Source organism: Punctularia strigosozonata, assembly GCF_000264995.1.
Source record: "Punctularia strigosozonata HHB-11173 SS5 unplaced genomic scaffold PUNSTscaffold_15, whole genome shotgun sequence".
Taxonomy (NCBI): domain Eukaryota; kingdom Fungi; phylum Basidiomycota; class Agaricomycetes; order Corticiales; family Punctulariaceae; genus Punctularia; species Punctularia strigosozonata.
The window spans coordinates 190,110-215,957 of record NW_006767447.1 but is presented as its reverse complement, the minus strand read 5'-3'; the positions used below and the strand labels follow the sequence as shown (position 1 = coordinate 215,957).

At 56.5% G+C, this 25,848-nt stretch overlaps 6 protein-coding genes across 6 annotated transcripts; 3 read left to right on the top strand and 3 right to left on the bottom strand.

The window, feature by feature from the left end:
• Nucleotides 1–774: 774 nt before the first annotated feature.
• On the top strand, nt 775–4,563 carry PUNSTDRAFT_138057 (uncharacterized protein; the record flags this gene model as incomplete). The annotated part of the gene is made up of 15 exons (XM_007387719.1): nt 775–823; nt 885–1,015; nt 1,066–1,241; nt 1,312–1,397; nt 1,456–1,626; nt 1,686–1,870; nt 1,919–2,018; nt 2,067–2,196; nt 2,257–2,354; nt 2,408–2,712; nt 2,769–2,885; nt 2,944–3,341; nt 3,393–3,888; nt 3,944–4,004; nt 4,064–4,563. 15 exons carry the CDS (start codon nt 775–777, stop codon nt 4,561–4,563), a joined length of 3,003 nt encoding a protein of 1,000 aa, XP_007387781.1.
• Nucleotides 4,414–7,722, bottom strand: PUNSTDRAFT_55213 (glucoamylase). Its single transcript, XM_007387718.1, has 16 exons — nt 7,402–7,722; nt 7,327–7,345; nt 7,238–7,264; nt 7,120–7,181; nt 7,017–7,060; nt 6,873–6,964; nt 6,783–6,814; nt 6,586–6,730; nt 6,364–6,523; nt 6,260–6,305; nt 5,975–6,204; nt 5,421–5,906; nt 5,258–5,351; nt 5,168–5,189; nt 5,004–5,109; nt 4,414–4,947 (listed from the first exon to the last, which is right to left on the bottom strand). Exons 1-16 carry the CDS (start codon nt 7,562–7,564, stop codon nt 4,930–4,932), a joined length of 1,746 nt encoding a protein of 581 aa, XP_007387780.1. The 5' UTR covers nt 7,565–7,722; the 3' UTR covers nt 4,414–4,929.
• Nucleotides 7,723–10,165: 2,443 nt separating this feature from the next.
• On the top strand, nt 10,166–14,793 carry PUNSTDRAFT_37485 (uncharacterized protein; the record flags this gene model as incomplete). Its single annotated transcript, XM_007387717.1, has 7 exons — nt 10,166–10,252; nt 10,320–10,491; nt 10,563–10,727; nt 10,780–12,320; nt 12,400–12,563; nt 12,672–13,367; nt 13,593–14,793. Coding segments are annotated over 7 exons (4,026 nt in total), but the record flags the coding sequence as incomplete, so codon positions are not given.
• A 485-nt stretch (nt 14,794–15,278) lies between these two features.
• Nucleotides 15,279–15,960, bottom strand: PUNSTDRAFT_138054 (uncharacterized protein; the record flags this gene model as incomplete). The annotated part of the gene is made up of 4 exons (XM_007387716.1): nt 15,279–15,299; nt 15,361–15,505; nt 15,570–15,820; nt 15,883–15,960. The coding sequence occupies 4 exons, from the start codon at nt 15,958–15,960 to the stop codon at nt 15,279–15,281; spliced, it is 495 nt and encodes a 164-aa protein (XP_007387778.1).
• A 1,440-nt stretch (nt 15,961–17,400) lies between these two features.
• PUNSTDRAFT_138053 (uncharacterized protein) lies at nt 17,401–21,035 on the bottom strand (the record flags this gene model as incomplete). Its single annotated transcript, XM_007387715.1, has 8 exons — nt 17,401–18,015; nt 18,079–18,161; nt 18,226–18,551; nt 19,018–19,505; nt 19,561–20,731; nt 20,786–20,846; nt 20,915–20,923; nt 21,008–21,035. 8 exons carry the CDS (start codon nt 21,033–21,035, stop codon nt 17,401–17,403), a joined length of 2,781 nt encoding a protein of 926 aa, XP_007387777.1.
• Nucleotides 21,036–22,205: 1,170 nt separating this feature from the next.
• Nucleotides 22,206–25,836, top strand: PUNSTDRAFT_128100 (uncharacterized protein; the record flags this gene model as incomplete). The annotated part of the gene is made up of 3 exons (XM_007387714.1): nt 22,206–22,790; nt 22,848–24,672; nt 24,735–25,836. 3 exons carry the CDS (start codon nt 22,206–22,208, stop codon nt 25,475–25,477), a joined length of 3,153 nt encoding a protein of 1,050 aa, XP_007387776.1. The 3' UTR covers nt 25,478–25,836.
• Between the last annotated feature and the right edge of the window lie 12 nt (nt 25,837–25,848).

Genomic DNA, 25,848 nt, shown 5'->3' with positions numbered 1-25,848 from the left:
ACAGCAGGACATGTCAATCAATAGGACTGCGTCTTCATGCCAAGCTTCGCTTCTGGATTGGAACATCGGTGCGGCTCAGACTGGCATGCCATCTTACAACTATGGACCGCTACGGCATGAATTGCAGCCCTTCAACGAGGAATCATGCATCGCCCTGCTTCCAACGTCCTGTAAACGTGCGTGATATGAAGTAGCGTTCAAATAGACTAGCACATACACACCACCGATTCTTGTCATTGCTCTCGGTCTTGACATATATGTAGTGGGCAATCGCCGCTCAGTGAACAAGACACGATATTCAACACCTCCGAAGGTAAGGGGAAGTTTGAGCCTGGGGGGTTGAGCTCAGTGAATGATATCGCCGTTTCAGACCCATGCAAGAGGAATCGCTCTTGACCCTCTCAGATGACATTGAAACGCTGGCGCTGGGCGCGACTCTCGAGAGATGTAAGCCTTCCACGTGATCGCTCCGCGACGCGAAAGACCGTCGGCGCTCACATCCGGCGCTCTGAGTTCAGTTAGTCCACGGTAACGACTGTCTTCACTACCCATCGAAAGTCTGCCTTGGGGAGATTAGAGCCAGTCTGAGCCTCTGGACCGAGTCAAGCTTTTGCTTCCAATTGTTGTTCTATCATACTGCTCTCATTACAACAGCTTTTGGGCACATCTCGGATATCCGCTGCACGCCCAATAAACGCTACCCAGCGCTCAGTGATCGTTACCTGAAAGGTCTCGAATATTGGACAAGTTGAACGCTACTGGGCTCAGAATCCAATGTGGGTCATCAGTGGACCGTTCGATGATGTCGAAGGTGAAGGCGAGAGTGAGTTCATTAATCGAGCCTCGCTATGACCATGCTCACAGTCCTTCACATGTTCCATTAGAGCACAAGTTGCTTAAACCGGGGAGGGAATACACGCTCGGCCGGAAAGATCAGGACTTGATAGTTGCCAACAAGAAGGTGTCTTCGCGTCACTGCAGCTTCGCTGTTGGACCTATGAGCATACCAGACGTGGTAGGAGACATGACCACCTCTCGTACGTGCTCGTTTCTGACTGCCGCTAGATGAAGCCCGAGTTTGTGCCGAGTCTGATGATGACGAACGACCGGGCGAAGATCGTTACGGTCGATCGTGCTGATACTATCACCGGGAAAATCGAGGCAGTTGTGGTCAACGGGAACACCGATATTTCTCTTCAACACGGGGATGTGGTGAGAATTGTGCAAGGCATACGATTAACGTGAGCAGTCGCGGATTCTATGCGTCTGGTCTTCTTCTGATCTGGAGCGTTCTGTTGTTTGGCGTCAAAGCGTGAAGTGGCACGAACTAACATGTTACTCCGCATCTTATTCGCGTCCTCAAGAGCCCAAATTTCTGGAAAAATGCGCAAAAATTGGTCCGTGTCAATCTTCCCGCAGGGCGAATAGATACTCACCCTTGTGTACGCTGTGTAGGCGTACATCTAACCACATCTCCCATGCCTTCGACGACCCATTTCGTTACTGCCAAGCTATCCCCCTCCTTACTCACCGCAACCGCACTCCTCACATTAACGAAGTTTGTCAAACCCGAGTGGCTTGCAGAGGTCGTCGCGCTCGGAAAGATGGAGGAGGGACAGACTCGATGTAAGCATGCTTCTTCGTCTGCCCACATCAACATTAACATCAACTTATCATGGCGCTAGCCTCCTTGGAGAAGCAATTCACACTTCCGGACGAGAAACTTCCCAAATATCGACCTTCCCTCCCGTCGGTTGACTCTCTGCCGGTCTGCCTCCAAGACAGCGTTTCCGCGAACAAGATCAGGCAATGGTCTACCTGGGATCCTGACCACGATCGAAACTTCGATCGCTTTCAAGACTTCTTCTCGGTGAGTAACATTCCTTCGTTGAATGTCGATCACCCATGTTCGTTTCAGGATATCCGTTTCGTCATCGTCACGCATGAGCAAGAGGTCAAAGAAAATGTGAGGGATCTGATCCTCCGCGGAAAGGGCCATTACGAAGGCTTCGCACTGGGTGCGTCGTGATGCGCGCATTCTTGAGAACCTACTCAATGGCGCGCAGAATGGGGTCGGACGAGGTTTCATCGCGTATTGGTCAAGCACTCCTCCACGGAGAAGAAGTTAGTGCTCATCCGGCACGATGTGGACGAGGATGATCCCGGCCTCGTTGACCTCGCGGAAGAAGCCAAAAGGTAGGTGACGTTGAGCATCCGGTCTGTTCGACGGCGGTGCCTGACGCACTGTCTTGTCAGCTTCGACTTGCGCTTCCTCACGCTGGACCATGTATTCAGAGCCATCTTACTCGTTGATGCGAATCAGCTGCATTCTGACCTATCGGACGAAGGACAGGGTGCATCCAGTAAATGCAATTCACTGCGACTCAACTGATACGTTGTTCAACAGAGGCGGCGATGCCCACATCCTCTCCCATCCCTTCCATCATTCCTCCGACGCATCCGACCCAGCAGAAATCGCGATCCACGAGTCCGGTCGACGCACAGGCTCACGATGACGTCGCACAATCGCAACATGCCGAATCTTCGCATGCCCCTGCGGGTCCTGTTGCCCGACGGCCATTGAAACGCCGAGCTCCTTCGCGAGAGGCCTCTGAAGCCCCTCCCGCGGTCACTGCGACAGCCAGTTCAGCTACCGTACCAGACGCAGCCTGGGGCGGTTCTGACGCGGAAGTCGAGGTCAGACCTAAACGAGTGAGTCGCACACTCCGGAGCGTCGCGTCGCGTCGTTAAGATATTCGTTCCGGCAGACATTGGTTAGGCGAGCGAAAGCTGCCAAGCCCATGATCGTTGGCGTTGATGATCCTTCCCATATCATTGACGAAGATATGTCTCAGCCTACTGCCCGGAATACGGAGAAGGTCGAGGTAAGCTGTCACGAAGCCCGTTCGTCGGTGTCCTGTTTTAACAGAGTTGTATCTTCAGCCTCCAACGCCAGCTCGATCAGGACGTTTGAAGCGTCGGGTGGGGACCTCGGCTGCGGCTCTCCTTGTCAACTCGGACGACATCCCGACTGTCAGCATGGAACCGGAGGAGGAGCCGCCTCTGAAGCGGTTCAAAGCCCTTTTCGAAGAGAGCGCGCGACCGGACGCGGTCGACGAAGATCCGGACGCGATGTTTGCCAGTATCGCTCAGCAGACGCAGAGCTACACCCAGCCCGAGTCGAGGATGACAGACTATGGCACCCGATCTGGCGCGGTCTCTAGTCTCGCTGCAGTGCCGGAAGAAGAGGAGGAGAGCCAGATGACGGACAGATTCTCTGTGCCAAGGGCAGGCAAGAGGAAGGCGCCGGAACAGAATGGCGAAGACGTTGATATGGACGGGTGCGTTCGTCCGTTTGGCGTTTTTTTACACGGAATTGAGAGGCTCCCTAGCCCACCTGCCAAGAGACGGACCGTGGACCAGCCTCAACCGCCTGCCTTTCAACATGCAAGTGCAGTCGTCAATCCTACTTCCAAGCCGCCGTCGTCTCGAAAACCATTGTCTACTTTCTCGTCGAGGTCGGCAGCGGATGTCCCTGCAGCAGGGACCTCGAAACCATCCTCAAAGACCGCAGCAGCGACAAGTAAGCCCGACCAGGATCCCGCGTTCCTCAAAGCCCTGGCGACCAAGAAAAAGGGCAAGAAGAACGAAGACCAATTTGACCGCGAATTTAACAACTTGCGGATAGCTGTGCCCGATGCCGCAGAGGAAGAACGTGAGGAGGATTGGAACGTTCTCGCCGATTTCGGCGATGACTCGGGCATGCGGGGTAATTTCATGGTCGTCGTCGAGATGGAGCCCTTCCGGCCCCAAGCGTCATCCGCCACAAGGCGCGTCGGAACGAGACCAGAATGGGAAGGTCGACCAGACTTCAAGAAGTTCAAGAAGGTCAGTGTCTTTTCTTACCTTGCAACCTTTGTTTGGATGCTGAACACATGGACAGAAAACGAAAGCCGGCAGGCAGCAGCCTGTCCCCCTGTTCGTCGATGATGACTCCTATGATGGTGAGTTCTCGATATTGTCAAATGGCGTGATGTCGCTCAGGTCAGATCATATTTCGCAGCTGTCTGGGGTCGAAATACCCAATCGTCACAATCACAACGGTTAACCCAGCCGCGACGTGAACCAGCATCGCAGCGGCCGTTGCGTCAACCCGAACAATCATTCGACGAAGCACCAGCACTGACCCCGGTCGTCGAGTCCGAGGACGAGGGACACATACCGCCCAAACCCTCCTCGCGGGCGAAGAGCGCTGGCTCTGCTCCGCCGAGACGAACCGCGAACCGTCGGCCATCCCCAACGCCACAACCGCTCTTCCTCGATTCAGACGGAGAGGCTGATCCCACAACAGGCCGTCGTGGCGACGATGCCGTTGACGAGGAGCCGGCCCACCATGGTACCGGAGAGACACTGACCCTGCGATCGAGCGGTAAAGCTGCGACACAAACTCGAGCCTCGACGAGGCGATCCGCGGCGAAAAAGGCACCCACGGTGACCATCTTGGATGACGATTCCGACGACGGATCAACGTTCAAAGGGTTTGGAAAGCGCAAACGGAGATGAGCGCGTCTACTCGTATCTACAAAATCGTTCGTATGCGCGTAATCGCGCCGGCGTAAGTTGAATATCACATCTTTCGTCCGTTTCGCTTCGCTATGCGTGTCCGGGGTATGCCTGTATATTCATGGGAAGGTACGGGTCATCCCGGTTTCGCAAGACGTTTGCTAAGATGAAGAACCATGGCGGCGCATATGGTATCGGAATTCCATCGATATTGATAAAAAGGGCAATCAACGGCAAACAACACGGATTTATCTCGTGTGAAAGAAGGATGTTAGCGTACTGTAATAATCTCTTTGTTGCGGGTGGTATATTTCATCGCGCGGAGCGTGATCGGGCAAGCCTTCGCTCCGATCCATGGCAGAGAGCTCAGCGCCAGGTATCGTTCTGTGATGGTCCCATCAGCGCGGGTCTAGCGGCACAAACAGCGCACTAAGGTGTACCTCGTTATACGATCCGCTGGAAGGAGTGGTGAAGCTCCTGTTGGGATCGCTCTCCCATGTCACTGCACCGTTGTACTTCCGGATGTACTTGTACTGGAAGGTGGTCCTGCAGACAGCGGATTAGTCGAGATACGATACGTGAGTATCGAGGGTTGCAAACTCACGAAGCAGGGAGCGAGATGGAAACTAAGACGGATGCAGAAACCGCGGTCAGCACGACACCCGCTGTAGAACAAGGTCACGGTTTACGGCACCTTGCCAATTGGGATAGTTGGCGGCGCTGAGGGCGATAGCGCTGTTAGGATCCCAATTGCCCAGCGGCGAGATGGAGCCGACAATGAAGATGTTCTGGAAATCACAGCGTCAGCCACGATGCAACCGTTTTTTTCTCGGCAGGGGGGGCTCTTCATCTCGTACCTCGCCATATACGGTCGTAGCCGTCTCCTGGAAGTTGACCGGGACGGATCCCGAGCTCCCCGACCCGCCTCCGGATCCGCTGCCGCTGGACGAGCACGAGGTGGTGAGGCCGGCGGCGCCCCAGGACGCGAACGTCGTGCCGTTGCGGGCCTCGAACGCGGTGAGCGCGGCGGCGTAGGACCAGGTGAGGTCGGCGGCCGAGAGCTGAGAGCCCGAGCTCTTGTCGAACTGCTCCGAGAGCGCGCCGGAGGAAGGGGTGTACTTGGCGACGACGGCGACGAAGCCGTCGGCGAAGGTCTTGACGGCGGAGGTGAGGGTGGTGAAGGTCGTAGAGGTGCTCGGGTAGGTGCCGGTGGTGACGGAGGACGAGAATTGCTGGAAGAAGGCGAGCGAGGTCGAGGTGACGTTCAGCGAGCCTCGGGCGTTCCAGACGATGAGAGCGTCGTAGAGCTGCTCAGCGACGGCGAGGGTGGTCAGGTACCAGGGCTAAGATATGTCCACGGCCCCGATGAGCGCTTGTTCGTGTTGGGCATCAACGTCCAGAGTGCACTCACGTTGCCGTTGTAGTATGTGTCCTCGGGGTAACGGCCAGTAGCGACGGCGGCGTTTGAGGCGATTCCGGAGTTGATGCCGTAAATGCTGCGGAACGAGTCGACGTAGACCTTGAGGTTGGAAAGCGCCTTGTCAGAGCAGGGCTGGAATGTGACAGCGTCACAGCCGGCAGCAGGGTCGAAGGTGTGGATAGACGTGAGGACGGTGTTGGCATCTTTGCCGCTGCGGCCACCTATACAATATGCTTTGATCAGCTGGAGTCGCGTACAAGGCGGATATGGGTTCACCTCCGGTGTTAGCGGTGATGTAACCACCGGCGGGATTCCAGTATGACTGTCATATCGAGTTGAGCGCGCATTCGAGCATGCCGGAGGCATTCATGGTGACAAACCTGCAAGAAGCAAAGCAAGCTCGAGGCTGCCGACGTGTAGGTAGACGCCGACGAGGTCACGCCGAGCTTGGTCGCTAACGTGGCACCCTCGCGCAGCGACCTGTGCTGCACGGCCGTCGTGAAGAACGACGACGAACTGACTTCCTCCCAGAGATCGAACCTGTACCATCCATATATGAGCTTCGGAGGGAATGGGGGAGGCGGAAAGGCGTGTACGCTCACGTAGTCTGGTTCCAGTTGTTCGCGGCGTAGTCGAGGTCGAGCTTGATGACCGGCCAAAGCGTGTTCGAGACGAAGGTGGTGTTGCCCGTCGAGTATAGGTAGTTCGCATAGGTGATCAAAGCGGTAGCACGTAATGCAGGTCCGTCTGTGGACGGAAGATTCAACGCGGTGTTCTATGGTTCCAATATCGGACAAACCTCGCTGAGGACGACCCCAGGCGCCAGTGAAGCTATTTATAGACGTCAGTGACGTAGCAAGCTGTTGGAAGACACAGCGAAGACACTTACGCAGTTTCGTCGATGTTGAACTTGGGCTCTCCCAAACCGCCGGTGGAGACAGTGCCGGACGGGTTCGAGACCTGCTGAAGAATCTTCTCGGCCTATGCAAACGTGCTTGAGACACAGCTCTCCATTAGACCCAAACAGACACACATTGAAGAAGTTATCAATCGCGCCGCGGAGGGTGGTGTCAATGCCTGCATGAGACGCGTGTCAGCAAGTGGGAGAAAGCTCGGTGTCACAAGTGAACCCTCACCAGAAGTATACTGGTCGATCAGAGCCTTGAACACCAGCGACGAGTCACGCGTCCACGTGTACCTGCGTGAAAGAGTCATCAGCGAAAGCCGCAAACGCTCAGCCCTCCGCATACTCACAGGTAGTCAGGATTCGACGTCGAAGGGCTGCAACGCACAAACGGGCGTCAACGAAGGTATCCCAAACGAGGAGGCCCATCAGTACTGACGATGCGATCACGATGCCCGCTGAGTGAAGCGCTCGTCAGCTTTCGGAAGGTGGCTCGCAACAGGAAGCTCCGGACCTTTTGCTCCCTGCGACTTGGATCCGCTGGGGCCGATGTTGGCGAGCACGCCGGCTTTGGCGATGGGCGCCTCCGTGGTAGCGTAAGCAGCCGCCGAGGCGGTCTGTGCGAAGACGCTTGACACCGAGGCGAGAACGACGGACAAGACGACGAAAGCACGCATCTCGCTGGAACAACCGGTGAAGTGCGATGAAGAAAACCGAGATCTCTTTATACGTGAAACGCGACGACTGAAGGCAAGACACGGATAGCCTGTATTAATATGCTAGGTTGTCCAGAGAAGGCAAGCGCGGCGTAGATCAGAGTCAAAGCGCCAAGATTGCGGCGGGGATGTGACCCATGACTGCTGTCGACCGCATGCCATCGTTCGTCGGTCAGGTCCGCGTCGCAGGAGAGTCGGCGCGTTGATCACGGAGAAGGATGAGAGAATGACGCAGTCCGTCTCACGAGGGCGAGCGCTATTCCCGATGCCATGAAGGAATGTTCTGTCGGAAGGTCCGCAATGGACGACCACTCGCGATCGACCGTGATGGTGCTCTCTGAAGGAGGAGGCGGGTGTCGCCACGTGCTTCCGCGTGCCTCCTGGGCTATTCCTGCGGCAACCTCGCGACAACCGTACGCTCCGATTCCGGGCTAACTAACTGCGCTGGGTCTTTTGTCATTGATGTAATTCTCTGCTTGCATTTCTTACCCCGCGCCGGGCATATCGAGGTGTATGATTTGAGACATGCCATGCCACTCTCTCCATACGCGACGTCGCTCCGAATCGAGAAGGCTGCGGCGACCGTACTCCCTCGTATTGCGTTCCTGGCAGCTGGTCACGAGTCCCTCTGCGAGGGCTTGGGTCGAGCTTCGAAGAAGTTGGGAAAACGGTCAGCGTCAGGGCAGGTCGAAAGCCACGTGTGTTCTGCTGATCGTTCTGCTGATGTCGAGGTATGTACAACGACGTACTTCGCATCTTGGGGCCATCGAACGCTTCTCGCCGACAGACCCGTGTCGACGACCGGCGGGGCGCAAAAACAGCGCGCATCAAGAAGCTTGCGCCGATTTATCGCGAGCTTTGGCCAGCCTGTATGGGCGGTATCGACAACCGATCTCTGCCTTATTGGGAACAAGAGCACCTCTCGCCCGCGCCCGCACCTTGGCCGCACCGATTGTATCTTTTGAGGGAGCTGGCGTCTAATCAGACATCTGCTGGGGAACGGTTACTACGTTCGGAGCGCCACTGTGTCATGGTTTTACCCCGCACCATTCAGGCCGAATTGCTGTTAGGATGATCTCACCAGTAGATCTTGCACTGAAAGTCATCCTGGCTACTACCGCTCATTGATTTCCTCGAGCCGAGGACCAGTATTCCACCATGATTCGGCCTTCGGTCTGCGGGGCAGGAACCTGATGTGTAAGTGCTGGACGAGTCGTCAAGCTTGTCAAGCTTATCATCCGATAACATCCAGACTGCTTGCCCGCATATCATGGATCGTGCGAGTCTTCCAGTTTCGGGTTCGGAGATCGGAACGAGTACGCTATGCGCGTGGCACCGTACTGATCTATCCCCTCAGCGAATACTCTAGGTGCTACTTCGTATCGTTCACCGGTCAAAGCTCAGGCCAGAGTCATCGGACGGAAAAGTTCGACATATCATTCGTCGTGGCTGCCACATTCACTCCCTGAGAGTCAGAACCGTAACGACTCCCGTTCAACGTCTCAAGCTCGCCATCTGTAAAACCCTCGATCTTCACTTCTATACAACCTATACTGATCATCCGATTCAGCTCGCGCATGCATGCCAATGATGATGACGTCACGCCTCGTGCCTTCCATACAGGCTGTGCGATACGAACATGCTATCCAGCGCGCCCACAAAGAATCCCAATGACATCCATAGCTGCCGTCGGAGCTGTAGTGCACAACCTCATGGCTCCGTCGCGGCGTTCCGGATCTAACTTCGGACCCCTCGTCCTCATGTGTTCTTGGCCAATGCTGTTCATTCATGCTTTGATAAACGTCCGTCATACTTCGATGGGCTATGTATTCGGCGCGGAAGTATACTATCGTTAGTTCTCTGGACTGCTTTACATATAACGGCCATTCCCCACCATCGCCGTCTGATCGGACCTGGAAGAGTGAAGACCTTCCCCGCCACCCCTCGCTCATCCCTTTGCGCATTTCTTACGAGAGTGTCAGGTTATGCGGAAGATAATCCGGAAGGGGAGGGCAGTGTTCAAGGAGAAATGGGGATCAGGATCAGGCTCGTCCCCTCTGTACGCTCTGAGCGGTGCGGGAGATGGATCATCGACACTAGTGCGTTTTTCCTCGTCCTACTACTTTCCTTCGCTAATGTTTGTTCCTCGCCTGTTCAAGCTTGGCACTATCGCAGATGAGCCATGGACACAGAACGACGTGGTTATGGGGCAGAAGATGCTATCGGTTCGTTGCAGCGCCTAATTTGACGATTCGCTCACGAAGGAGCCACATCAGACCACTCTTCAAGGCATTGAGGAGCATAAAGCGATGACGAGCACGGATAAGGACGCCGCTATGCGCTCAGAAGTCGCTGAAATCCAGCGGGTCATAGACGAAGTTGTCCGAGGAGTCAGCCACATGCACATGGAGTCAGCGAAGGCGGATATAACAGACATCTCAGCCGCGCCCGACGGTGTGAATAGGGTCATGGACAAGGCCTGGTATTCGTTGGTCAAGCGATTGCAGGTTTTCGCTAGTTTGGTGGATGGATTGGCAGAGGTACACACCAGATCATCATTTGCTGATTAGCCTACATGATAGTCTTGCGCAGATTCATCCGTACGCGAAGATGGCTTGGAGCCTGCTATCTGCCATACCTCATGTGTGTGTAATCTTCTTCTCTATGTCTCCAAGACCTCACGCCCTCTCAGGCTATAGTTGCGCAGATGAAGCAGGACGAATCTATCCAAGGACTAGTCGAGACGCTTTGTAACACTTTCGCCTTCATAGAGGAAGTGCAACCACTGAGTCGCGTGCGCTCGGCCGAGCTGCATATATCTTATCTGGTAAAACAGACATTGGACTGCGCCTACTTCCTACGAGCTTTCACCAAGATTCCAGGCTTCTGTACGTTTTCTGGCATCGGTCGATATCTCACGCTCGCGGCAACCCACACTGACCCCTTCCGCGTATGCCAGGGACCCGAGCTGTGAAGAACCGATTCACCGACATTGATAGCAAGATTGCTGCATACCAAATGGCTTTTTCGGAGCTCAGGAGTCGAATGGCGACATCTTCCACGATTCGTACGGAAATTACGGTCAATCGGGTACTAGGGGTTGTGGATATCGCGGAACATATCGGTGACTTTCGGCGTCTCCCTGATTTGGTCGCCCGTAACTCACGCCTTGATAGCTACGGACATGTCCTTGAGCACGCTGCCGTACGCCAAGGATGCAGGTTACAATAGCACCAAGCGGTGTCACCCCGATACTCGAACGGTACTTCTGGACGACATATGTTCATGGATCAACGACGACGAGTCCTCCCAATCAATCTATCTCCTTCTCGGCCAGGCTGGAAGCGGAAAGTCGGCCGTTGCCCATTCCATCGCAGCGCGCTTCAAGGACATGGGGCGCCTAGGCTCCGTGTTCTGCTTCAATCGCTCGTTTCCGGAACGTACATGCGCACTGATGTTTCCTACTATCGCCCGTAATCTTGCCGCCATCGACCCTCAGATCAGGAATGCGTTGTCAAGGGTCATCTCGTTACGTCCCTCTGACGTTACGTCAACGGACATTGAGACGCAGTTTGAGAGCCTCGTTTTGCTCCCCACGCAGCAAATTACTCTCTCCGGCCCCATCGTCATCGTGATTGACGCCCTCGACGAGAGCGGGACCAGCGGCTCCGAAGATCGGCGGTCGCTACTCTCCGTCCTTGCAAATAGAACCGTGTCTCTCCCTCGTAACCTCCGTATCATAGTGACCGCCCGACCAGAGGACGACATTCATACGCGCCTCGTCAATCGGCCGCACATTCGTTGCAAGAGTATGGGCAGGGAACTGTATGAATCGACTCGCATCGACATATATAGGTACATCAGAAGTACACTGCAAGATCTCCGAGACGACTTCGACGACTACGAATCTCTCTGTTGGCGGCTCGCCGAGCTGTCCGAGGGGCTGTTCCAATTCGCCTTTACCGTTTGTACGGCCCTGACAGATGACTCCTCAGCTGGCACGACGGGAGAGGAACGGATGGACTCGTTATTTCCACACGCAAAGACGCCCACGGGAACTAGCACGTATCTCCTGGACGACTTGTACACTCGGGTTTTGGCGTCCATCTTCAACGCCTATAACGAGAAGGTGATGCGGCGTTATAGATCCGTTATGCAGAGCGTCTTAGCGGCTCGGGAGCCCCTTTCTATCCAGGATCTCACTACCATCCTTGCCAACGTGTTGTCTAAACGAGACCTTGAACTTATTCTACGCCGAATGGGGTCCCTCCTCACCGGTATTCACGATACTACACATACCATACGGCCAATCCACACCTCATTCCGGGACTTCCTCCTCGACCGACACCGCGGTGGATGTTTCTATGTCGATATAACAGCCGCCGAAACTTCGCTTGCCGCTGGGACCATGACACTCATGCGATCCTCGCTGCACTTCAATATGTGTAATCTGCAATCGTCGTATACGCTCAACCATGAACAAGGAAACTCCTCGATCGATTCCCCACTCGCCTACGCATGCAGGTACTGGGCTCAGCACCTTGCGCGGTCCTCACTCAACTTGGATATAATCTCGCTCGCGACAGACGTGCTACGAGAGAAGAGTTTATTCTGGCTTGAAGCGCTGAGCCTGCTTAATTCTGTCGATTCAGTATTCTCGGCGTCGGCGTTGTTACGGATATCAGATGCGGTAAGCTCGTCTCGGATGGCTTCAGCAGTCCATACTTAAATCATCCTGGCTATAGGAACCTCTCGCCCTTCAGAAATTATCCACTGATCTACAACCACTGCTGAAGGACATACTGCGATTCACTCGGGAGTTTGGCGTAGTGATCAGGCAATCCGCCCCTCATATATACCTTTCCGCGCTTGCCTTCGCACCCTTGAAGTCACGCTTTCCGCGATTTCAATTCCCCGGCATTGCCTCCGTCGTCGGCGGTGCCGACCATGACTGGCCGCAGTGGTATTGTGTTATGGATGCTGGGTGCTGGGTATACTGCTGTGCCTTCTCGCCCGATGGAGAAGTGCTTGCGTCGGGATGCGAGGATGGCGCGATCCGGGTATGGAGTACCAACACGGGACACCTCATCCGACGATTGCTGGGCCATACGCATGCAGTCCTTTCTGTGGCCTTCTCCCGCGATGGCTCCCGAATTGTGTCAGGATCGCAAGATCACACTGTTCGGTTGTGGAATCTGTCCTCTGGCGAACAGATTGGCGACCCTTACAGAGGCCACACTGACGATGTTCGGTGTGTGGCATTTTCTCCCGACAACAGGCGCGTTGTGTCGGGGTCTTGGGACTGGACCATTAGGCTATGGGACAGCCACACTGGTCTGGCGATCGGTGGACCCCTTGAAAGACATACTGACCGTATCATGTCCATAGCATTCGCTTCAGACGGATCCTGCTTTGCGTCCTTGTCAGCGGATGAGACAGTACGCATATGGAACGAGCAGGATGGAATGATATATGATCACTCACTTGCCGATTGGCCCATCGGCAAAGTATGCGCGATCGCATTTCTTTCGGATGGAGAGCGCCTTGTACTCGGATCTCGTGACGGAACTGTTCAAGTCTGGAATGTTCGCGCGCGCAAGCCTATAGGCGAAACCATGCAGCTGCCAGAATACCCCGCGGGCGTTCGTTCTATGGTCTTCTCACCGGATGGAACACGGTCGATATCAGGATCACACAACTCCGTTGTGCACGTCTGGGATACTCACCCCGGCTATACAGTTCGGAGGACGTTGGAGGGGCATTCGTCCGCAGTAGGGTGTATTGCGTTTTCCGCAGACGGGACACGTATCGCATCTGCATCGACAGATTGCACAATCCGTCTCTGGGATCTGACATATTCCAATATACCAGACGATCAAGGTATCGACAGCTCGCCGATGTCACCCTTAGACATGGATGAAGAGGACTCACGTACTGTCTCGAATGCCTGCGATTTTTCCGTGCAAGGTGCCGGCAAAGGTGCACATAGCGTCGGAATTCAATCTGTGATCTTCTCCCCTTGCGGCTCGTACATCGTCTCCGGGTCCTCTGACAGCACTGTTCGAATATGGAATGCACGCACTGGCGAGTCCGTAGGCGAACCATTGGTCGGGCATCGCGACCAAGTCAACGCGGTTGCTATCTCATCAGACGGCGCGTGCATCGTTTCGGCATCCGATGACAGTACAGTGCGATTATGGAGACTCAACTCCTACCGCGTCGTTGACAAACAGGTCTACTCTCACAATGCTCCCGTGTGGTGCGTTGCCTTCTCGCCCGACGGAACCCGCGTTGCATCGGGATCTTTGGACAAAACAATACGCGTTTTCGATGTTGACACCGGGCATCTATCCGCTGGCCCTTTTACAGGCCACAGCAGCACCATCCGAGGCATTTCATTTTCCCGGGATGGCGCACGCATCATCGCTTGCTTAGAGGACTCCACCATTCGTCTATGGAACGCCCGTTCCGGGGCCAGGATCTCGCTGTTCAGAGGGCATAGCGGCTCCGTTCATGCGATTGCAGTCTCGCATGACGGCATGTATGTTGTATCCGGCTCGGATGATTGCAGCGTCCGTCTCTGGGAAGCTGATTCAGGCAAACCCATTGGAGGCCCATGGAGGGGTCATGATCATATGGTGACTTCTGTTGCATTCTCACCCGACGGGACGCTCGTTGCATCCGGATCTACGGACTGGACGGTGCGCCTATGGGACGTTGCCACCGGCCGCCCGGTCGGAGAACCACTCCGAGGACATTCAGGCTTCGTGTACTCTGTGGCATTCTCCACGGACGGGACACATATGATCTCTGGCTCTGATGACGGGAACATCCATATGTGGGATGTACGGAGCATCCAGATTCTGACTAGGCACATGTTAGCACGACATGATTGCGCCCCCGCGATTTCTCTATCTCCTCGGATTCAGCATTCCCTCCGCGCAGCAGACCAGATTGTCCCATCATTGCTTCTCAGTACCACCAGCAAATACAGCTCAAACTCGATCAGACTGGAGGATGGCTGGATACTAGGTCCTCAAGGCGAGCGTCTGTTATGGGTTCCCGTACACCACCGCGATAAATTATGGCCACTTTTCCATGAGTTGGTAATACCTACGAGCGTTGCAAAACGGTATAGCACACATGTTGATCTCAGCAGGATTGCTCACGGCACTCATTGGCAGCGATGTTATGAGCCTGGTAAGCTCACTTTTTATCCACGTTCCCAGAATGATACCTCTGACTAACCCATCTAGTTCGAAATCCAGGATGTTGATTATTTGACTTCAGGTCACCCGAACAGATAGCACGATGTTCTCAGTACGCGTGAATGTTCCATAGAGAATACTTGTAGCAATACTAGCCATGCAATATGTATCAGCAACACACATTATCCAGAGCATCTTTGAAATCGATTATCGGAACCTTCAACCTGCTAAGAGCAGTGACGGCATACCAGGGCCCAGAAGGCAACTTACCATTCGTACTAAGAGATGGTGCTATCGTTTATAATCTGAATCGAAGCCAAGATTCCTGTTTGCCTCCGAACTCCAGCTCCTTACTGAGATGGAGTGTCCCAGGAATATTCATGTCTCATATTCCGCAAGAAGGACAAACGTGCAAATATCGGTACAGGGAAAATTGGTACCTAGGCCGTTGTCCGAGAGGAGTGCATTTAGCAGAACGTAATCTGAATCTAGACCGCAAGGATTAGTATGATTTCTTGGGCGGGCCAGAAACAAGGGAAGGAAACAAACCCCAGCGTTAGTACCGACACATTGCTTCGGAGTGCCGTTGGTAGGGTCCGTGAACGCATCGGGACAGTCACTGGCGGACGGGCAATTGTCGCTGATGCCGGCGCAGGCACCGCCGCCAGTGTAGCTGAACGACATTGGGTAGGTGCTGACAAGCAACATAACGTCAGCACAAAGACGAGCGTGTTCGGTCGAGAATGCGAGGGACTCACAACTGGTGGTTACCGTTCGCAGCCTGGGCTTCGAGCGTGAAGTCGGCCGCGTTCTGGTTGGGAGCGTCATTGCGGAGCGTGAACTCGACGGCTCCGCAGTTCACGCCCGAGCTCTGGCAGTTGGCACCAGCAAAGCCGTCGACCCAGGCGATGCCGCCGAGCACTTGGCCTTGGATAGTGGTCGGGCCCTGAGGATTGCCATTAGCCTCGTAGAGGAAAACGGGGCTGCCGGATCCGCAATTGTTGGTCATCTGTAGTCACCGACGAGGTACATGAGCGTAAGCGTCGTCGATGCAGTTGTTATGGTACGTACAGCGATCTGGTGAGACTCCTGAGCAGCGGCGAAGCAGGTGAATGCGGCAAGGACGGCGGCGATGGAGAGGGCGAACATCGTGTCAATTCGGAGGCAAATACAAGTCGAGAATGAGTTGGCTTGGATGTGTTGTCCGCTGAAGGATCTGGTCGAGCAGTTTGGTCTTTTATACCTGATGAGGGCCATCCTTTGCCAATTCCATGACCAACATCCGGCCACCCGACCATTCGATCCCGTTATGCAGACAGCGCCGCTAAGCCAATCGGCGAGGCGCGAGAAATGTTTGCGCAGGACTGGAGCGAATGGATAGAATGTCAAATGCGGGGATGCAGGAATGGCCCACGTTGGCTCCCGAGGGTCATTGTCGAGTGTGTGCATCATCCCACGCTCGACACGGAGAGACCAACAAACTACGGACGACTTCTCTGGTGACCATGCGATTGCAGTTTCAGCTCCGTAGCAGCCGACATCGCATGTATTGTTCGAGGCGCGCAGTTGGTTACTTTGTCCTGTTCTTTGATTGAACCTATACAGAGCATCCGTGTGTGACCAGCGTACCTGACTACTGTCGATGAGTCCGAGTTGTCGGACGGCATGGGCGGAGATCTGCAGGCTGCGTTATGCGAAGCTACGATTTCATATGATCAGGAGGGTCATGACGTCAGAATTACGGAAGCTGCGTCCTCCACGGCCCGCCAAAGAGACCATGGATGCGCACTTCTCGAATCCAGCCGAGGTGTAACATGCGCCCTCCGTCGCTAAATGGGGGTAAGCAACGTGCTTCGTCCATGAATAGTGGGTCGTGATATTTCCGTCAGTTTGAAGATGTCGAGGCGATGCGTCGACGAAGCAACCTTGTTGATTGCGGCAGCGGTTATAGAGTACACGTTTAAACTCTCTATTCCCTGCAATATACAGAGTGAATATCAGTTCCATGGTGTGAACGATGCGGGGAATCCTCACCACCATTTCCTTGCGGTTCGTTCGTGTCTGTATAATATGTTGATGCGCTGTCATGAACCCATGAACCCGAGGAGAAGCCATGCACCAAGTTTACGATTATGTGCAAAGCAATCTTGGATCGAATACGAAATGTCGGAGGGCCAGAGGGCTTGTCGCCCACGCTGCCGATGCACATGCCAGTACACTGTCTAACTGTACGCCGCACACGGTGTTGTTTCTCAACCGACCAACCAGTCTATGCGATCTCAGAGACTGAGATGTGAAATCTTTGAATCAAGGAGCGGGATTCGAACAGTCATCGCTCACGGGGACCGGGGAATGATTCCGGTGGGCGTGAAACAGGGTTGGGGAGATGACTAGGTCCTGACGTAACACGGTCGTGAGTGAGCAACCCGCACAACGCGACTTTCAACGGTGCGGCGCCTGCTCATAGAACATGATAAGTCACCAGGAAACCCGCATATCGGGGACAACGCTTGCCGAGCTACTCGGGGCGTATAAGCGCGAACACCGTTATCCGACTGAAGATTCGGTCCCTTCGGTTGGTGCGATGCCCTATGTCGCCGGCCAGCACTGCTCGATACTCTGCACGTTGGCCAACCACAACGTATGGGCCAACTTCGAGGTCGAGTCCTCAACCGGGGGTGGGAGCAGGACGAACCGTCCATCCCGCTCGCGGCTCACCAACCAGTTCAATGCGTGCGACTGGCGGGAGCGGAGAGCGCCGGTGTTTGCCCCATACGCAGGCACCGGTCTTTGGAAATGAAACTGGAGGTAAAGCCGCTCCAGAGCCCGGCTGGCGATGCCCCTCATTGCATCCACCCCTGCGTTGATGACCGCAGGCGCACGAGACAAGCGCCCTGTCAACCGATCCCTCTCGATGGGTGTGAGCGAGGTGTCTGCATTCACCGACGTGGTGGGGATGTCAAGATAGATGCGCAGCACGGCGAAAAGTCGGTCGCGGTGCGCAATGCCGGAGAACCGGAGGTGCTCGACCAAGGGAAAGGCACGATCGATGACTTGTAGTGCAAGGCTAAAGCAGCCTAGGTGTGGTGCGCTCCGTATGACGTGCAAGCGGCGCACGGTCGCGAACGTGGCGCAGGGGCGGACCGAGAAGGCGGTTAGGTCCACGGTGAGATCGACGAGTCGTGCGAACAGGAAAGAAGAAAACTGCAGCATTTACAGGTCGATGTGGCGGGCCACGAGCGTCAAGCTGAGCAACGTCGCGCCGACTGCACAGAGGATGTTGGCGACGGACTGTTTGACCGCGAGCTGTCGTTGCTGATAAAGCGCAGTCCTCTCCCGAGATTCGTCCTCTTCATGATATACGCACGCATGTTAGATGATAGGCGTGGCCAAGTTACATCACTCACTGCGTACCTGGGTCTGCTCTCACTCGACCTGGCATGACCTGATCCAACGGGGCGTTCACCCGCTCATCAATCCTCATTGCCGCCCCCGTGTCGAGGTCCATGTCGGCCCAAGGGCTCCGTCCCGCGACCTCGTCAATGAATATGAGCAAGTGATGTCTATCGAGACGTCCTTCCGCCAATAGGTCCGGTAACCGTGCAGAGAACGAGTTGAGCTGCTGTTCACCCAATGTGAGGGCCAGAGATCCGAATCTGCTCCGCGCCGACACGGGGCGCACATGCTTGGAGACGCTGGACAACGTCGTGCCGGAGATCACGCCGTCTATACAGGCGTAGCTGAAGATGATGTCCAGGATTTCCACAGGAAGGGTGTTCGTGGTAAGTATTGGCAAGAGATCTAAGAGCCCACAAGCCAAGTACTAGGCCCGGGCGCATATCGTGGGAATACATAGCGTTTTCGCAACGTTTTCACACCTCTTAGGTGTGGAACCAAAATTCCAAATGGCCGGGCATGGGTCGTTTTACGAGGACCCGTCGAATGGGAAATGCAATGGGATACATAAACCGCGTTGTACTGGTCAGTGAGGCTGACTGGATTGCCGGTAAAACCTACAAATGCAGGAATGCACGCCGGTTCCCCGACAGTACATATAACTCCCTTCATCCATCATACAAAGCGTATCAGTCACTGTTCGGTGAAAAGAAAAAAAAACGTGATTTTTTTTTTGCACTAACATATCTACGGTGAGTATTGTTGTTGAAGGCAGTGACGTGCACAGACTTACGCGTGCCTGCTGCTCACGGGTGCTTCGAGGCCGGAGTTGTAGGCGCCGTGGTTGTAGATGTATGCGTCGTGGTCGTGGTCGTGGTCGTGTGGGTTGTGGTCGTGGGGGTTGTGGTCGGGTGCGTCGTGGTCGTGTGAGTGGTGGTCGTAGTCGTACTACTTCCAGGGACAGCGGGACCAGCGGGAGTTGGCGGGAACGGCATCACGGGCGTCTTGTAGTGAGTGACCACAGTGCCACCTTGGAGCTCCGCCTGGATCATATCTCCGCGCCAGTAGCAATCCATGCCGCGATGACCAGTTCCGACTGTCACGGCATCTCTGAAGTATTTCGCTTCCGGGTTCGGATTATGCATCCAAAGGTCGTGCACGGTCTTTATCTCTTTCGGGGCGGTGGAGGCGGGCGCCGTTGGAGAGAACTCGTATACACCGATCTTCCAGAAGTCGCGAACATCGAGGTTGCCAGCCGCAGGCAGCGCCCAATGACGTACGTCGTTCAGCAGGAATGGCTGGGCCGTCTTCTTCATCGTGGCAAGAGGTATTCCGCCCGCGAGGTAGACCAACCAGGTTAGCGTCGCCGCCGTCTTCGGATATGGCATCGAGACACGTTCCGAAAGCGAGAGATTTGCCGCCGTCGCCGAAGCAGGCGAGGTCCAGTTGCTTTTCCACGACGCGCGAAGTGAATGCGTACGCGCTGCGTGCGGCAAAGTTGGTATCGACCCAGAGATCTTCTCCCGCTTTCCCCTTCGTCCATCCATCATTATCAGCAGGCATCATCTTCGTGACGTATACGGGATGTTTCAAAGTAGACGCGAGCACGGTGATACGGTTGATACACCCGATGGGCTTCTTCGGTTTTTGGTGAAGCGGAGGAGGACCTGGCACGAGAATGTACTGGAAATTGGTGAAGGTGCAGCAGGAGAAGGCGAAAACGACGCGAAGGTGGTTGTACTTCTGCAATTCCTCTTGCACCCTCTCCGCAATTGCACTCTCGAGCCCGTAGTAAATCGGCACCACGGCGTCCCACGTTGTGACACCATTGCTGGACCTGGGGTTGAAGGCGAACGCGGTGGTGGTGATGATATGCAAGACCGAGTCGTCAAGGTCGGGGCTGGATTCGGGAGGAAGATTGAGGTTGCTGAATGTCTCTGAGACCCAGCGGTCTATCAAGGGCTTCGCGTGCGCCACGCTTTCCTCGCCGCTCGCAACGAGGTTCTCTCGTGTCGCCTCGAATTCTTCAATCGACGTCGCGGCAGCTAGGTCATCTATAAGCTGCAGCATACTTTTGCCGCTGGATTCCTCAAAGCTCTGGATCGCAGGCAAGGGAGGAAGGAAGTACGCCTGATAGTGCGTCAAAGGCTTCTTGAAAAGATGCTGAGATGGCTGCTGGCTTCGACTGCGATCGACCCCACAGATCTGATCGAAATCGCTGGCCTGGAATCCGGTGACCGCACCCTTTAAGAGGCCCGTAGCCGCGATGATAGCACTACCTGCACCTGGCATGACGGGGCGGCCGGGTTTCACACGGCTGAGGCTGGCCGCTACGCCTGCGACCGTTGCAGGAAGAAAGGAGATAGGGGTAGCGGAGGGAGGCGGAAAAGTGCTGTCTATGATATCGGCAATGCTGGGCTCCGAGGGATCAGGACTGGATATCACAGGAAACTTGAACGATTGATCAGGCAGCACATCCGGCAACGAGTTCCAGAACTCTGGGCTGATAGGACGTTTCCGAGACCTATGGCATAGTTCAGCTCGGTCTCGTCAAGTTCAGGCCGAGAATGGTACGTACATGTAGCGACGCGGATCGTGAACAACGGCTATGAACGTCGCAGGAGGAACAAGTAAACGGCCTGTTCACTGAACAAGATGCACTGTGTCAGGAAAATGACGTTGCAGTCGCGCACGGAGGAAGGCGTACCGAGCAGTACTATAAGGCAGGGATGGGACTCGGTTGAGGAGGAATGGTGCAGAGGTGGCCGTCTTATATGCTGGACCTCTAGCTACACGTTACCCCATTCCTGCATCCAGCTCGCGGCCATTGAAGTGCGCCGTGAGACCGTCTATCAGGTCGAGAGGGGTATAAAACACTTGAAACACATCTACCAAGGCTGCCAGAGCTACCAGCCCCGTGTGGCGCATGCTGATCGAAGGGGTGGATGGCGTAACTCTAGATGAGCCATTCCAAGCGCACGGCAATTACTCGCCGCAGGAGCGAATGCAGGTGTCCGTTAGGTGCGCACAACGTCCAGAAGGTGCGTTATGCGGGGATTCGGCGGGATTTACGCTGTCCAGAGTCGATAGCGAACACGAAAGCTCCTTTGCGAGAAGTGATCTAGCGTTTCGATACAATTGGCACATCCGAGGACATCGTAAGCGCTGATACGCCCATGATACCACCGATTCTGACAGATTTCGCAGAGTATAATGGCAAGAAAATGCCGCCTGGATAGTCAAGAGGTCACGTCGAAACGCATACTTGGAACCAGACATCGAGCGAAACACGTGGCGAGTCCCAAAGGGATGGGTCGTACCTCGTGGGCGAGCGCAGTGGCAGCGCTGAGTAGCCAGTATGAGCTGTAGGATCTGAGTCCGGCGAGTCCGAGCGATAGTGACCTGTGTTATGAACCGTACGAGAGCCAGCTGCAGGTTGAATACCGTAGCATACCCCGCTTGCGATTTGGACCGGTGCCAGTTCTTGGGCGAACTGCGGTCCTGCAGTCTCTAGCGGTTAGCGCGCTAGGAGAGTCACCGGAATGTACGGGTGAAGCTTGGCTTGGGTGTAGGCCGGGAGCGAGCGCAACGGCTCGCCCCTGGCCTACTCGGCCGACTCTCCGGAGCGTACTAAACGTTCGCGACCAACTTCAACTCATTGCTACTTCTGTAATCGGGACTTGTATGGTGATTCCTAATAATGTAACATTCACGAACAGGGTGCGGTGGGTGGGACAAACAAAAGACGCAGGGGGAGGACCCCCTCGTAGCCTTCGGGAGCGGAAGCAAGGAGCCAGCGAGGCGACCTCCGCCGCCCCAAGAACCGGCACCGCCGCACGTGACCTCCGCTCCGGTGCGCCCGCTCACCAGTGGCGCGGGAGCTTGCGACCTTGCCGGACGCGTCGCTCACACACATCTCTTCGTATCCAGTTTGACGGTACGGTCTGTAGAGTACACGGTATGCACTCGTCCGCATCGCCGTGCGGCGTTGGTCCACGATGGCAGTCGTTCACGTTGTCGACAGATACTTAGCAAACACAAGTCGTACCAGCTCGGCGGACGGCCTTGACGCGTGTGTCGGAGGACGAGCCGAAGGACAATCCCATGGTCTCAGGACGTCACTGATGGACTCGTCGTCTGCAGAGCCGGACTCAATTCCCGCACCCACCACTTCTTCTCTTCCTCCGCTCAACATCGGCACCCGCCATCACTTCGCCGGATGCCTTCCCGATCTGCTCACCGACACCCACGATCTGCTCACCGACATCCCTGACCTGCTCATCGATGCCCCACACGACCCCCTGCAGCCCTTGTTCTATTTCCCCAGTGACACCGATCCGCTCCGCACGCCTCTCTCCGACTTCGACGAGAACGAATTCTGTCGCGACTACCCCAGCGGGCAACGTTCAGATGGCTCGACCGTCATACCACCGCAGCAAGACAGCTTCGCCGACCCTTACCTTTTCCCTCTGCTCGCGCGGAACGAGCTGAAGCGCCTCACATCGCTCTGGTACTACACCAAGTTCATCCAAAACGACCACGATCTGCTCGCTCAACTGCAGGGCGCGGTCGATGTCGTCCATGTGAGCAGTACCCCTCGGACTGCGCAGCTACGCATTCATAGACTGATTATCACATAGGACGTGATGCAACAAGACTGTACCTTCCTCGGCCTGATGGACAACGACAACTACACCCATATCGTCACCCACGACTGCCCGCTCTCCACCATTCCCCGGCGGCAGGCGCCGTGCGCGCACACCATCATCCAGGAATCCGACACCGTCTTCTCCCTCCCGAACATGCTCGAAGACTGGCGCTTCGCCGCCTCGCCCTCCGTCGAGGCCGGCATGCGCTCCTACGTCGGCACCCAGCTGCTGTACCGCCTGCCCGGCACGGACGTCGAGATCGCCTTCGGCTCGCTCTGCGTCTCCTCCAACTCGCCACGGCCGGCGCCCACCGCGGTCCAAACCGCGACCCTCAAGCGGCTCGCGAAGACGATGGTGCACATGATCGTCGAGCGCGCCAACATCCAGCGGCGGAACGTCCAGGAGGAGATGATCGCCAAGCTCTCCCGTGCCCTTCCGAGCCTGAACCCCAGCAACGTCATCGAGCGCCGGGTGGACGTCCTCCGCGAATGCTACCCGAGCTGCCACGTGTCGTACCAGATCCAACAGGACGACGTCGTCCGCCTCCGAGGCGGGATCCGCGTGCCGTCCTCGCAGGTGCACGACTCGCTCTGGGAGGCGACCGACGCGATCCTCAAGATCATCCTGCTGGACAACCACGTCCCGATCCATCTCTGGCGCCCGAACCAGGCCGTGCGCGCCATCGTCGTCCGCGTGCCGTCGGCGGACGACGCGTACCTCGTGGTGGAGACGGACGACCTGAAGACCGTGTTCGACACCATCGACGTCTCGTTCATCGTCCAGTGCGCCATGACCATCTCGAACGTCGTCATGAGCGCGGATCTCGACGCGGCGGTCGCGTCCAAGGACCGGTTCCTCCGCGGCATGACCCACGACCTCCGCACGCCCATCCACGCCATCATCGCGTCCGCCGAGCTGTTGAGGGAGGGGACCGCGGACGGTGAACCGGCGTCACGTACGCCTGAAAGGGCGACATCGCGACACATGCTGGGGGTCATAGAGGACCAGGGCAACCACCTGCTCACCATGGTCAACAACCTGATCCGCCTCAACCACCTCGGCATCGCCGACCAGTACGACCTCAGCAAGTCCATGCAAAGCCTCGCGGCCATCGAGCAGAGCATCGTGGAAGGAATCACGGGCTCCGCCGCGTACGCGGAGCAGCGGACCGACGTCGCCGTCCTCGTCGATAATCAGCTCCCGCCGGCGGTGGAGCTGATCCTCACGAACGCGGGCACCCTCGCCCTCGCGCTAGGCTCCCTTCTCGGCCACGCGCTCTCGACGACGGCCCGGGGCAGCGTCTGCCTCCGCACGTCCGTCCCGCCCGACCGCGCCTTCCTCGACTACGAGGTCACCGACACCGGGTCGGGCCTCGTGCCCAGGGACTGGGGCCGCATCTTCCCGTCCGCCGAGCCGGCCGCACCCCCCGACGGGCACCCGCGCCTCGGCCTCGCGACCGTGTCCCGCATCGCGAACGCGCTGAACGGCACGCTCGCGCTCGTCTCGTGCACGCCCGGCCAGGGCGCCCACTTCCGGCTGAGGCTCCACAAGCCCGTGCTCGAGCCCGATGGGGGCCCGGAGAGCGCGCGGCGTCGGCTGAAGAAGGCGACCATGCCGCTGACGTATTGCGTGGTCGCCGGGGACGGGAGGAGGGGCGGCGTGTCGGAGGCGTACGCCGCGCGGCAGCTGGAGCGATTGGGGTTCGTCGAGACTTTGAAGGACGGCGCGAGCATCGTCCTTGACCATGGTCGCGCCGAGCGGCTGGCTGTCGAACAGTCGGTGCACGAGTGGCAGACCGTACTCCTCCTCGTACACGGTGAGCGCTTAAGCGAAGAGACAAGTCCCAGCTTCGATCCTGACCACCATCTTGACGTTCAGAGGCCGCTGAGGGAGCTCGAGACAGCCAACGACCGTCCGACGACCCGCGGGTGCTCTGTTGCCCGTCACCGCTGTCTCGCGCGCGGCTCTGGGCCGTAGTCGAAGCGGCCTCGCAAAACTATCGTCGACGGGGGTCCCTCCCCTCCGACGCGTCACCGGCGACGCGCACCTCTACCCCGTCCGCCGGCGACGCGCCCAGACCCGATCGATCGTCGATCCGCCTGCTCATCGTCGACGACAACGATATCAACGTGAAGATCCTCGTCATGTACGCCAAGCGCCGGGGGTACGCGCACGCCACCGCCCGCGACGGGCAGGAGGCCGTGGACCGGTTCGCGAAGGCGCTGGGACGCGGTGCGGCACCACCACCGGCGGCGGCGGCGGCGGGAACGGGCACGGTCGGGACGGCGTTTGAGCTCGTGCTGATGGATTTGCAGATGCCGAGGATGGACGGCGAGGAGGCGACGCGGAGGATTCGGGTGCTGGAGCGGGACGCCGGGGCTCCGCCCAGCTTGGTGTATATCGGTCAGCGTCTCCGCGTTTTCGTTTTTTGCGCTGTTGTGATGGGGACTCGGGTCGCTGAAGGAAATGCCTTTTTTTGTTTTTTTTTGGAAACAGTGTCCGGCCAGAGCTCGGATCAGGATAGGACGCGTGCGTTGGCGGCGGGCGCGGATGGGTACTACGTGAAGCCGTGCAGCATGCGCTCTTTGGACGAGTTGATCGCGCTGCGCTTCCAGGATTGAACGCCGAGCGCGACTCTCTGATTTGGCGGGCGTCAGCTGCCTGTTACGTCGCTGAGGAACCTCCGGGCGGCTCGTCCGCGTACCGTGGTCCTTTACCTTACTTGTGGGACGCAGGGAGGGCAAGCGGAGCCATGGTGATAAAAAGAAAAAGCGGTTCTGAGGCCAGGCAAGGCACGTTTCTCGTTTCGACGTGGCTTGAAGCTGACCCTCTAGCATGCCGTTTCGTTACTGTTTATTATGATTTCTTTCCCTTTGGGTTTCTCGGGCGGATCCAGAGGTCGCGCAGCATGGATATTGTAGCTTTAAGCATGGCATCTTGTACTCTTAAACAGCATCGGGAAATCACGACTGTATTATCCTCTCGGTGTTGG